We start from the raw sequence: 13,176 nt of genomic DNA on the forward strand, positions 1-13,176 counted from the left end.
GGGATGTCTTGCAGAAATTGAGCCTTGCCAGCTAAAGCAGGGAACTGGCTAAGGCAGCTGCACCCTGGTGCCACCATCAGAAAGCAAGAGACCCGAGAACTCTAAAGGTGAGTCTCACTGAGCCATTTATCGCTCCGCCCTTCAATTAACCCCACATGTGTTTATTGGCCAGGTTGGCACAATAAACTTTAACTAGCTCAGCTTCTGACTCTGACCAGAATTCAGGGGGTTGGGTGGGGAGTAAATGACTTCCACAAATCAGTGGTTTACAAATCCCCCTCCTTACCTATGCACGCTGAGATGTTGGGAGACAGCTGGTGACCCGGAGGGCAATCACAGCGGTAACTTCCATCCGTGTTTAGGCAAACACCGCCCCGGCACAGGAGAGGGTCTCTCTGGCACTCGTCGATATCTGCAACACGGACATTCACTGGGTTCTGGCTGCTGGGCGCCTCCGGCCCAGATCCCCTTCGCTAGGCCATGGCACCCATGCCCCACTTGCTCTGCGTCCTGCATGACGGTCGCTCCCTTTTTGAAGAAACGCTGTTCACTTCACCCAAAAATGCCCAGGTAGGGGAGATAGACTCTCTGTCTCCCATGCAGAGGTGAGGCGGGGCCCGACACGGGCAGAACTGACACGGGAGCATCACATCTCGGCCCCCTTGCCTCAAGGTGGGGTAGCTCTGCTGACCTTCACACTCCAGAGCTATGAGAAGGGTCAGGCTACACCGAAAATGCAGTGGAACGCTGAGCTTATCTTCTTCCCCAGCTCCCACCCCACCCCAATTCTGCTTCCCTCATTCCCTTATTGGTCCCCTTAAGAGCACTCTCTCGCTCCCAAACAGAAAAAGAACACTTTTGAAAGAAGTCTCAACATAGGCTTTTCCCAGAAAATCTGACTTGAGACAACGTCTTCGTCCATCTCATTTTCTAGAGATGTTGGGTGAAACCCCAGCGATGTGATGTCCAATGCAGCTTCCATTGGAAGAGTTCTCTTCCCCGGGGTGTTTAGCCCAGGAGTCAAACGCATGTCTCAAGGACACATCACTGACCTCCAAAGCTACCCACAACCCCCACCACGAAATGCCTCATCCGGTGCGGCCTCTCAGTCCGCCCTGAGCGCTCCCCCCAATTCTTGGCTCCCTGGACATGAGTCCAGGACCCTGAGGGAGGAGGAAGTACCTGAACCGTACGCTACACGCCATGACGTACGCTACACGCCATGACGGCTGTTTGCAATCCTTTCTTCCCGATGGTCCCGGACTTACCCATGCAGTTCTTCATCATCATGAAGCCGCTTTCATAGCCCTCGTCACACCTGCACTCAAAGTCCCCGGGCGTGTTGACGCACTGGCCTCTCCCACAGAGGTCGGGAGAGATGCGGCACTCATCGATGTCTGAGTAAAGACAACAAAGGGCGCCAGGCGAGTGACCCAAAGAAAGGTCAACGGCAAGCCCCACCCCCAGGGGAGAGTTGCTCACGCACCTGTGCAGTTCCGCTCCTCGGAATCAAGGGCAAAGCCACTGTCACACCTGCACTTGAAGCTGCCGATGGTGTTTCTGCACTTGCCGTGGGTGCAGAGGCTCGGGATCATCTTGCACTCGTTGATATCTTCAAGGAAAAGAAAAGAGCAGAAGTCCGTGAGCAGCCGCGCGGGAGATCCAAGCGCCCTCTCCTCCACATCCCGACGGCTGCTGGTCTTCCAGTCTCTGAGACGTCACACTTCACAAGTCGACTGGAAAGACTTGGAAATAATCGTTTGGAACCGTCATCTTGTGATGATCCACAAGAATGAAGATGTTCTAAAGACGCTGAGCCCTTGCAATGCCATTTGAGAACGCACTGTTAGAGAAACAGCTCATTGCCCTGAGTTGCTTCTGAGTCATAGGGACTCCATAGGACAGGGTAGGACGGTGCCACAGTGGTTCTGAGGCCAAGGCCGTAAGTCTTAACAGAGGCAGATGGTCTCCTCTGTCTCCTCTGAAGTGGCTGGTAGGCCCAAACCACCAACCTGTCAGCTACCAGCCCAAAGCTTTCCCCACTGCACTACCACAGCTCCTTTAGAGAAGCAAAGGGCATGTTTGTAGCAACGTCTGGGTCTTCGTCCTCCGTCTGATACTCGCTGTTGCTGTTGACTGCAATAGGCTCATGGTGACCCCCAAGCGCAATGGGATGTAGCCAATATGAGACACAGGGTGCTCCCTGGCTGATGCTCAGATGCAAGACCTCCAGATCTTTTCTCCTAGTCCATCTTAGTCTTGAGGCTCCGGTTAAACTTGCAGCACCTTAATAACATGCAAGCCTTCAGGAACAGCTGGGTGGTGGCGTGCTCCAGATAGAGATACACGGGCCAGGAACCAAACCCAGTTGGGCTTCTCATTGTCGTGTACCCTCCCTCCATGACCCAGCCCTGGGTGGTACAAATCGCTAACGCACTTGGACGCTAACCGAAAGGCTGGAGGTTGGAGTGCACCCCAAGGGGACTTAGGGTGGGGGGGAAGGGCCCAGTGATTTACTTCTGAAAAAGTCAGCCATTGGAAACACGAGTGAACATGGCTCTCCTCGAATACACACAGAGTCGCCAGGAGTCAAAATCGACGGAGGCTAACTGGGAAAACAAAACCCTCCACTCATGGTAAAAGGCAGTGATGTGGCTGCTTCAAATCAGCACTAAAAGGCCTGATTGCCCAGCCTCAGTCGATGGCGTGAAAATGCCCCCAAGCGGATTTTCTCCTTCACTGACAGCTTACAACAACATTCAAATCTGGTTTAACACTCGGCAATGGCTAAGTGGGCGAGGCAAGTGGCCTCGGGAGGGCCTGGGCGGCGGGAACAAGAGCCCAGTACAGAGTGAGCATGCTGCTCCAAACAGCTGACAAAGCAAGACATGCATGCTGAGCTCATCCACCGAGGGCCACATGGGTGCTTTTTATCGGAAGTCTTCTCGAGCAGAACTCGGGGCTCACGAACAGGCATCCTGCTGGCCTCCCGAGCACAGCAATCAGCCACTAGGCACAGCGTACCTTTGAAGAACGGTTTTCCATTGGTGATGTCTTTCGTGGCAAATCCAGGTCCCCTGGGACAGAGCTCCTCATACTCCGGTGTACTCCTCATCGGACACTCCTCGCATTCCTCGGTGCCCCAAGCTCCCCCAACTGAGCAGCAGCAGGCGTCCATGCGGTGGCGGCCAGCAATGGGCAAGGTACACTCCTCGTCATCGTACCTCAGGAAGCACGTTTCCAGGCGGATGTCTGTGGGTGGAATAGAGAGGGGTTGAGGAGAGCTACTCTGTTTTTAGGGTCCCAAATTGTCATGGCTTTGTAAAGTGTAGCGCGATGCCCGTCATAATCTGTTAGATTCGTATTGACTAGAGCGATGTTTTTCTCCTCAAAAGGAATCTAGGCAGTGTGGTGCCTCTTCCTGACTGAAAAAGACTCTCTTGAAGCCCTGGTGGCATAGTGACTACTAGTTGAGCTGTGAACCACAAGGTCAACAGTTCAAAGTCACCAGGCACTCCATGGGAGAAAGACAGGGCTCTGTACCCCTATAAATAGGGACAGGCTCAGAGACTCAAAGAGGCAGTTCTACCCCATCCTATAACTCCCCGTAGCAGGGAGTTCAGCTTAGGTAATTCACTTTGTTCACCCATATTTCTATCTCAGACTCATGGAGAGGTCCTTTTCAGTGTTTGATCATTCTCTGAAAGGAGATACATTGAGATCCCAGGAGGCTCTGGAGGGAGAGGCTTTGTCTTTGTACGGACATGCCTAGGACATATACACATATTCTGTGATGTCTTGGCACCCCCACCCCTAACCCCCCACTCCGGCCCCTGCCCTAGAAAAACCACGGATCTTTGCTAACTCAACCACCTGTTCCTCAGTCCACTTCTCCTCTGGAGAGTTGACAGGATGACTTCAGACAGGAAGACTGCCCTACTTCTGATTAGTTACGGAAGAAAAACAGCCAAGAAAGGCCACCCGCCACTCCCCTCGAGTGTTCTTCTCCCCGTACATAATATGCTTATGTGCATGACCTTCACGTGGGACCCACCCAGCCACAAACCCCCAGTTCACGGGACTGTGAGGAAGAGTAGCCATACTAACACACCAGGGGTCAGAACCCGGATTTCAGTCCTGCTCTGTGACTAAATTTGCGGGGTTAAGCAAACCGTGAACAGAAATGTCTGACGTTTCACAGCTGATACAAGGCGTCGCGCCCATCGCTCGGGGAGCTCAACACAGCCCAGATGAGATTATTCATTTGAAAATGATAAAGGACATAAAACACGTAAAGCATTCTCTTCCTTGTTTTTCCCCTTTCATCATGTGGTCCCTGGAGAGCCTGAGCTTCCTCTAACCTTACAGAACTTCTCAAGCCTTCTGGACAACACATGTTTAGATGCCAACTTAAGGTGGATCATTTAAAAATGAATGGCCAGTGAAGCACTGAGCCATCTATCAACCAAAGAACCTAGATTCCAGTAAATTGCACCGCCTCCGAGACAAAGAAACTCAGACTCACAGTGGGACTGGCCGACCTACTACTTAGAACAAGACCCTCGGCTTTGAACTCAGCTTTTCTCTTTCACAGTGCTTACACTATAGCCATCCACTTGTATATTAGAGAGCTCTGTTAGTTCTAACGTGTAAGTGATCCAAATTCCTTAAGCCACACACCGCTCTTTTAACCACTGCTTGTTCTTCAACTAAGGATGCTGTGCAGCATCATGGGCTTCAGACGTGCAGTACAGCTGAGCGCGGCCTGAGAACAGTGATGCAAACCGTCAGACATTACGGCAGAATGAGTCTGCCAGAGCCCGCAAGCACGGCTGTGAGATATCAAATGTGCTGCCACTATAAACACACAGGGAAGCTCTCTAAGGACTTACGGTTCTAAGGACCCTCCTACTTCACGGTCACTTAGGCTCCAACAGTTGGATTCCAGCCATAACTAGTCGTTGCCACAACCTGGGGCCCTACTCTTCAGGGTTATGGAATCTTCACGACTGACACCCACAAGGTAAGGATAGTCCTAGCAGGCATGAAGGATAGTTTCCAATTGAGCTCAGTGTTGTTCCTATCCGTACTACCCGCCCCATATCCCACAGTCACAGTGTACTAAGGGAACCCTCAGAGCCCTTGTAGGAAAGACATCGTGATTTTGATGGACAGGGTCAGTAAACACGAAAAATGACCACATGGCTCTTCAGTGACATCGATTCGACTCTTTTTATAAAGAACAAATGAGTCTAAAACACTGTTTGTCAATGAAACCACCATGGATCCTAAAGGGAATGCTACACCTGGGGGCGTCGCTCTGGCCTGGAAAGGAAATGTTCCGCTCTATCTAGTTGCTGGCGCGTTTAAAGGAACCTTTCAGGAAACAACGAGGTGAAAAGTGAGCCCAGCACTTACCTAGGCAGATCCTCCCGGTGGCATCCAACGTCATCCCGCTGGGGCACTGGCACTTAAAGGACCCCTGGCTGTTCACACACTGGCCGTTTTTGCACACTCCTGGGAAGACTTCACACTCATTTATATCTATGGGGAGAAACGTGCTTTGTTAAACTAGCTGTATAGTCCCTCTCTGCTGTATTGTATCGAGGGAATCATAATTGTTCTAAATATAGCAAAGGTCATTTTGAACCTAAGGAGTTGTAGGAACAGAAAGTTGGTGGGAATTCTTGGGGGCAGCTCTGCGAACTGCGGTCATCTCAGCTGAAGTTACCAGGGGCCGTATACTTAGCTTTGTGAGACCAGATTGTCAGAACGTAAGCAGAGCAACAGAAACCAGGTCTTTCAAACTAGCAAAGAAGATGTGGCAGAATAGCTCTCAGTGAGGAACATGAGGGTGTAGCCAAAGAGTATCTCTGGGGAATGCGAACAAGTCCACAGAAAAGTATGAGAATGCCAATCTCCAAAAGTTTACTCAAAAGTGGAATTAAAAGAGAATGGAGTTTTCACGCAAACTTTTTGAAGTCCCCTCATATAGAACTAGTTCGAGCGGCAAGTTCCTGGGTGGTACAAATGATTAAAGCACTTCGTTGCTAGCCAAAAGGTTAATGGTTTGAGTCTGCCCCCAGGAGTCTTTGAAAGCAATCTGCTTCTGAAAACCCAGCCACGGAGAACCCGATGTTCTATTCAGACATACATGGGATTGCCACGAGTCATGGTCAATTCCACGGGAACTGGTCATGAGAGCGATGGCCATTCTCAATCATTCACCATTCACCCCATCTCGCTCAGTGTACCAGGGCCTTCCATTCACGGAATGGCGAGCAGGATATTGCCTGCACTGCAACTGGCGTCATAGCCACCATCAAGCTAGTGCACAGGAAGGCACATCCTGATCAATGCCAAAAGTGGAGAGCACTAGTTAAGGAGCTCACTCGCTCAGCATCTCTATTGAGAAGATAAAAACGTCCCAAGTTAGCAATGTCGGAAACCACAGCCAAAATCTTTCCACATAGACAAGGAACCCACGGAGGAGGTGAGAGTTGGCCACCTTTGGGGGTCTTTTGGGCCTGGCCATCTGACTACGAAAATGTGCTGCCGAGGTCAGATAAGTTACTCGTTATTAGCAGTGGGCCTGGACCAGAGAAGGCCAAAGGATTTAGTCATCATTTGGAAAGCAAGACCTGGGTGGGGGTTGTGACGTTTCTCTTTCTTTTAGCAGAGAAGAAAAAAGAAGTTCATTTCCTCCCACATATGGGACTAATTGCTGTTTTAAAATTTTTTCAGCTGCTGTGTCATGTCAGGTTGTGTTAGTCACAATGACCTACGTCTATCTGGGAGTCCGTGAGAAAGATTCACAGTAAACTCACGGTCAACTAAGAGGCCATAGAGACGGTGTCCTTCTGGAACGTCCATGGCCATAAAACATGAAGAAGAAGTAGGAGGAGGAGGAGGAAGAGGAGGGGAGGAAGAGGAGGAGGAGGAGAAAGAGGAAGAGAAGGAGGAGGAGAAGAGGAGGAAGAGGAGGAGGGGGGGAGGAGCAGGAGAAGACGAAACAAAAAAATATGCAAATTTTAGAGCTTCATTGAAAACACCCTTCTTTTCCTGACAGGTGGTATTTTGAAAGTGCAGTTACACCATTTCATAGTCAGCCTAGAACATTTTCACCCACCCCGTCCTTTGGCCGTCATAAGCTACTGGCAATAACATATATACGCTGGTGAAATTCACATCTGTTCTGCTCTCCGGCTCTCATAATTGTTTGTCTCTAATGCATATTTCTCACCACAAAGTTACACGACAGCCTTAGCCCATCCACGTCAACATAAGCATTCTTCAGGCACACAGAAATGTATGGCTTATAATCAGAAATACCTTCACACTGTGTTCCTTTAATTCTGGAAAACCCTTTGCCACATATGGGATCTGTACAAAGACAAAATTGTAAAAAACCACATGCAAATATAAAATAACAGTATCCAGACTTTGCAATTATGATCTCGTCTCAGACACACACGTGAAACGTGATCTAGAGTTCATTGTTATGAAAAGTCCCAGATAGCAAATGTTTCTGAGATTGTATAAGTGAGAAACAATACCAAGACTAAGAAAAACACTTCTCCTTGAATCAAGCTTAGTTCCTCTGACATATCTCAGACATCGTCGTGAACCTCAGGGTGAGGTGATGGCTGGGATTTCTTTCTCGCTGTTAGCCATCAGGTAGGAGACCCTCCCTAGGTTCACGGGAGGCTGAGTGGGGGGACTAGGAGCTCTCACCCCTACAGATACTCTTTGTGAAGTTCAAGCACGAACAATGGCTTCTTTCCATTACTTTCTTTTTCTAAAGAAATTTTGGAAGAAATTTGGCTCCTATTAAAAGTTCAAGACCCGTAACGATGAGGTTCCCTAATGGACCACTCGGCATGATTATTCCAAAAAACCAACACCAACTAAAGAGTGTTATCATGTGGGGATGGAAAATAACAAATATTGCAAATCTCATCAAATCATTCTATTTCACACCTTGTTTTCTATTCAACTGTAGGTCTCCCTAAAGGCTTCAGAACATTTTAAAAAATGACCTTGCAAACCCTAATGAACAGGGCTCCCACATCCCCTCTCCCCGGCAAGCACCAATGGGGTGAAGAGAGGTGGAGCTAGGCTCACACTCATTCCTCTTACCAAGTTGGCATAGGGTGCACGGGCTCCCCCAGGCAGCACCGAGAGAAGAACAGCACTGGGACTTTAAGGTGGCTCCATTGATGTTGACCTCGCATCGTCCGTCAATCACGGTCTGCCAGCAAGTGCCTTTGATGGTTTCTGCAGAGAGAGGGTATGATATTTCATCAAGAGTTAATAAAACCGACACCAAAAATTCAACCAAACATGTACCCCGTGATGACAGCAAGACCAGCCTCACAAGACAAGAACTAGTGACCCGTTCGTTCACACTTTCATTCATACTTAGAAACTCTTTGGTTGTGCGTGCTGGTATTAAACACAGCAAGCACCTATAAACAAATGAAGCACATTCTCAGAAAGATAAGTAAAAACCTATGCAGATGGTTTTTGTTGGATCCAGGGTACTTTCAGAAGAACATTCACAAATGAAGGAACCCAGGGTGTTCTTGCAGACTCCATTAATGCAAGGGCTCGACTCGCACTCATCGATGTCTGAAATGAAAACAGGTCCACATTACTACTAACAGCGAGTGTTGGGCAAGAATGAATCCTTACACTTTAGCCTCCAATGCTACCGCAAAGCCTTTATTACATAGGAAAGCTGGCCCCATTTTTTTACGTTTTTTTTTTTTCTTGTCTAGACTTGTTGAAATGCCCAAAATAGTAATTGAATACTTCTCTATAATGTAGAATCTGGCACTTGACTGAATCTTTTTATTCAGAAAACCCAGAGCACACCTACACGTGACTTCTGAGTTATGAACTGAAATAGCATATGCATATTTTATCCAGCTCTTAAATCATGGCAAATAAAATGCCAATTTCAGACAAACGCAAAATAAACTTTTTAAAATGGCATTTAAGTGCAAAACAAATGCAAAAATAACAAAAACAAAACAAAAAAACACATGCCAATAGCAAATAAACATTAGAAGTGGTTTTTTTAAGTGCCTCAAAGTGCAACTTAAGACCACCAAATTTTAACTGAAGTGGCAGGGTTGTTTAAAATCGCTACTACTCTTGTTTCTCTTTCTAGTTTCCAAATGGAATCCTGAAAGTTGGCGAGGCACATCTAAAGACAAACATCTATTTTTACCTTCACAGGTTTTTAGCTCAGGTTTGTAGACAAATCCTTTGGGGCAGGTACAGACGAAACTTCCAGGAGTGTTTCTACACTGCCCATTGTCGCAAAGCAGGCTGTTGAGTGCACACTCATTAATATCTGCAAAGCAAATGGAAATGAACTTTTAAAGGAGCCCGTTCTTTGCCTGCAATGGCTTCATTCGTTTAAGCGATGTCTTTAAGGCTCTAATGACTTGATTAATTCAAGAAACACACAGAAACAACAACTCCCACGCAATTGGTCTTTATGTAACCACCTGATGCTAGCAGCATGGGCCTTGAGCTGGTTCTCGAAGCCATTGTCAGCAAACCCCAAGTCACCAGAGGCCAATCCATTCTCCTCTTTCTGTGCAGGAAGGAAACCTGGGCTTGCTGGAAGTCATGGGCCTTTATAGAATTGTTTCATTGTTCCAGATTTAAAAGGACGAAATCTACTGATTTAAGGGACCGAATGAATATTTAGAAAGCATGGTGGATCTTCGATGTACATTAATTCTAAGATGGGTGTTTCTGCCTGAGGATAACTTAGATCCTCCTGATTGCTTTTATGAAGCAATCTGAAGAGTTTGCGATTGTCCGGTCAAGTTGGGGAATTTTCGTGATTCAGAGATCTGAGAAAACGTGCTTGAGTTTGAGCTTAACGACATGCCTGCCTGAATCAAAGCCTACCTTTTTGATCCGTATTATTGAGATCTTTTCAAAAATGTGGAAATGATAGGGTTTGTTATCTTACTCTGGACCCAATGATCTCCCACTACCCCCAAAATGCAGTCCTAAGAAATCTTGTACTCCTTTAGAGATTCTGATTAGATCACCACTTGACAAGTCAAAATACCCAAGCAGGAAGGGTGTCCACATCCAGCAGGGTGGCTGCAGGTGTTCACAGCAAGACGACACCTAAATCAGCAAACAGCTTCTGAAGATGCTTAAAACATAGGCAACCCAGTATAATAGTCACAGGGAAGAGTAGTCCATGGAGCTGCCTTACCTTCCCAGGTCTCACCAGAGTTCTGCCCCTGACAGCGTGCAGTCTAAGCTCTTTTCTATTGCCTTCTATTCGTAAAAGGAGGAGTTCTCCCTCCATGACAGGGTTTCCCCTTCGCGGGTTCTACCTTTCCACTATCTTACTGTATATCCTTGTTCGAGCAAGTAGTATGCTGAGAATTTTATCAAATGGATGTAAGGAATGCTTATACTCCCCGAAACGGTCAATATTCTAATTCTTAAAAATGTTGATGACATCAGAAGAATCCGGAAACTCAACAGAGGAACTGAGTCTAAGAATGAGTTTTCTTTTCAAAGCTTGCTAGTGACTGGACTCTTGTGTGGGCCGCAGCTGGGCTGGGGCTATGATTCACAGGCCGGTGCCCCTACCACACGAAGAGGCTTCAACACTAGCATATTTACTAAAAACCCTGGAGGCACAGTCCCAACAGCTCCCCAACCTCTCCTTTCCACGTCCCACAGAGTGATTTTTGGATGACACTAAAATCTCCCTGCATCTTTCTGCGCTGCCCAAATAAATCTGGATTTTTCTTGTCTGCCAGTAAATAGAGGCGTTTCTAGAATAAAAGTCAATGGTGAAATCTGCTTCAGTTGAGTCTAGTTTGAAAGTACCATGCGTTTTCAAATAAAAGCTGTCTTCTATAAGGGGCCCTAAAACGAAGGGTACGAGAGAGAAAGAATTCATTTCTCAAAAGTTAGTGTTGACCAAAAAAGAGGAAGGCCAGAGTTGGGTCAGCAACAAAGAGAGAAGGAGAGAGAGAGAGAAACGTGCATCCAGAAGATGCCTTTCTGATAATGCTGTGGTCCGATTGACCTGACTCCAGCCTCCATTTCCAGGCTTAGCCTGCAATGAGGGTAGGTGAAAGCTGACTGAAGTGAGGACAGAGCCGATGCTCTGGTTGATTGCTAGTTGTTTTTATGTCCTTGCAAATGCTACCTATCACAAAGGAAAGCAGATCAAAATAAAATTCAAAGTTAGAGTTCGACTTTTTCCAAAATAACTGAAACCTCCGGTCTCTGTCCCAACTGTCTGTTATCATCAGCCCTAACAAGCAAGGAATCTATTAAGTTCTGGCCCGCTTGTGGTGCTGTGTTTTGAGATGAATAACTTAGAGCACTGTACAGGGTCTGGGTGGGGCTACTCGTGCCACGTTCCACCTTTTAAGCAGCTCAACAGATGAAGACCGTGAACATGGGGACAGGGATTGCGCGAGTTCTGCAGAATGCCTCAGGGTTTGGAAGCAGGAGCCCCAGAGGAGTCAGTCAGAGAGGGACACAGAGCCAGCGGGAACAAAGCAACTTGGGGCTCGTTTTAGAAAGTCGAGAGCCAGCTTTCCTCCTCATGCTAGCTCCAGAATCCATCCTCCAGTCCTCCCTTGTCCACTTAGAGAGCCGTGGAATGGAGACGTTATCATCTTAGCTAGAAAAAGCTGCCCAAAGTCTCCTAACACAGCTCTTAGAGTAGCAAGACAAATACAGAATTTGTGGGAGGAGGAGCTATGAAAAAAAATGGAAAGGAAAGTATTAAAAAAAAGGTTAATTTCCATTGAAGGTCATTGTAGTGGATCTAGAAGAACTGTAGCAGGGATGGCTCAGAGACGGGATTGGATGTGTGTAAGGAGAGTGCTTCTCTTTTGCTAGAGAATCTGATAGGCGATCACCCATAAATTATCAGAATTCCATGACACGACTGTTATCTAATCAAGACATGTATGTTGCCATGCCGATGGTGCCCAAAATGTAAAGCACCCCATCTCCTCAGTCATTTAAGCTACGCAAGAGCCACTTTCTTACTGAAAATTGAAGTGGACTTGGAGTTTTCCGTGACGTACCAGTTCATTTCAAATATCTGGGGTGGGGGGGGAGCACCACTCCCCCCAGTGCATGACCCGCCCTAAGAAGAAATGGAATGTCTTACCAACACAAGTTTTCCCAGTTGCGTCCACTTCATATCCTGAATTGCATATGCATTTGTAGGTCCCACGAAGATTTTCACAACTTCCGTTTGGGCAAATATCAGGATCTAATGCACATTCGTTTATATCTGCACCACAAGAAGGTTTAAGATCAGTAACATTTTATGATAAAAGGGAACTATTAAAATTTTACCATATGTGTAGTGATTTGGGGACTCCTTGGGGAGAAAAAAAAATCACTTCACCAGAAAGCTTGATTCCTTTTCCCTCCTACAAAAATATACTGAATCTAATCTTATTTCCACTGGTCCTTTAGAGGAACCTGGCTTCTAGCTAGAACTATAAAATTACAAATCTTTAATGACAAGGTAGGAAGACTTTCTGGGCATCCAGGCCAAGTACCCAGTATGGAAAAGAGGGCCAAACCAGAGTCCCCATGACTGGTTTTCTTACCACCAGCTCACCCACTTCAATCTACTTTCCAGTCCTTGCTGCTAGAAATAATGTTCTAAAAACTGAGAATGGCACACTTACACCTCAAGCTTTACTTGGTTCAACAATATGTTTGATCTGAATCACAAATGTGATTCCTTTGTTTATTCCCCCCATCCCACCCCCCTAAACTTCATACTGGCCCATAAGCATTGAATGCCTCTTCTTCATTCTGGTTTGGGGAGGGTTGGAGCTCCGCTGTTGAAAGAGGCCACCTATTCTGGAAAAGCCTCCCCTAATATACCTGCATGTACATCCATCCTTCTCTGTTCTCACAGATTGAGTTCTGGTCAAGGCTGCTGGGTAAGTAACCCCCAAAACCAAGCCCATTGGCACGAGTCAATTCTGCCTCATAACAACTCTATAAAACAGAGTAGAACTATTTCTTTGGGTTTCGGAGACTGTATACTTTTTATTTTATCATTTTGTTAGGGGCTCATACAACTCTTATCACAATCCATACACACATCAATTGTGTAAAGCGCATTTGTACATTCATTGC

General features: G+C 46.9%; 1 protein-coding gene across 1 annotated transcript in view; it reads right to left on the reverse strand.

The window, feature by feature from the left end:
• The window catches only part of FBN1 (fibrillin 1), a 221,103-nt gene that overhangs the window by 77,734 nt on the left and 130,193 nt on the right, over positions 1–13,176 (reverse strand). The window contains exons 18-27 of the mRNA XM_013006330.2: positions 12,185–12,310; positions 9,236–9,361; positions 8,512–8,631; positions 8,140–8,277; positions 7,333–7,383; positions 5,419–5,544; positions 3,025–3,252; positions 1,487–1,612; positions 1,269–1,397; positions 287–412 (exon numbers count right to left, since the gene is read on the reverse strand). Coding sequence (XP_012861784.1) covers positions 287–412; positions 1,269–1,397; positions 1,487–1,612; positions 3,025–3,252; positions 5,419–5,544; positions 7,333–7,383; positions 8,140–8,277; positions 8,512–8,631; positions 9,236–9,361; positions 12,185–12,310 — 1,296 coding nt within the window. The remainder of the gene's footprint in view (positions 1–286; positions 413–1,268; positions 1,398–1,486; positions 1,613–3,024; positions 3,253–5,418; positions 5,545–7,332; positions 7,384–8,139; positions 8,278–8,511; positions 8,632–9,235; positions 9,362–12,184; positions 12,311–13,176) is intronic.

This window comes from Echinops telfairi, unplaced genomic scaffold, assembly GCF_000313985.2.
Source record: "Echinops telfairi isolate 266 unplaced genomic scaffold, ASM31398v2 ScPeMD7_8;HRSCAF=38, whole genome shotgun sequence".
Classification (NCBI taxonomy): Eukaryota; Metazoa; Chordata; class Mammalia; order Afrosoricida; family Tenrecidae; genus Echinops; species Echinops telfairi.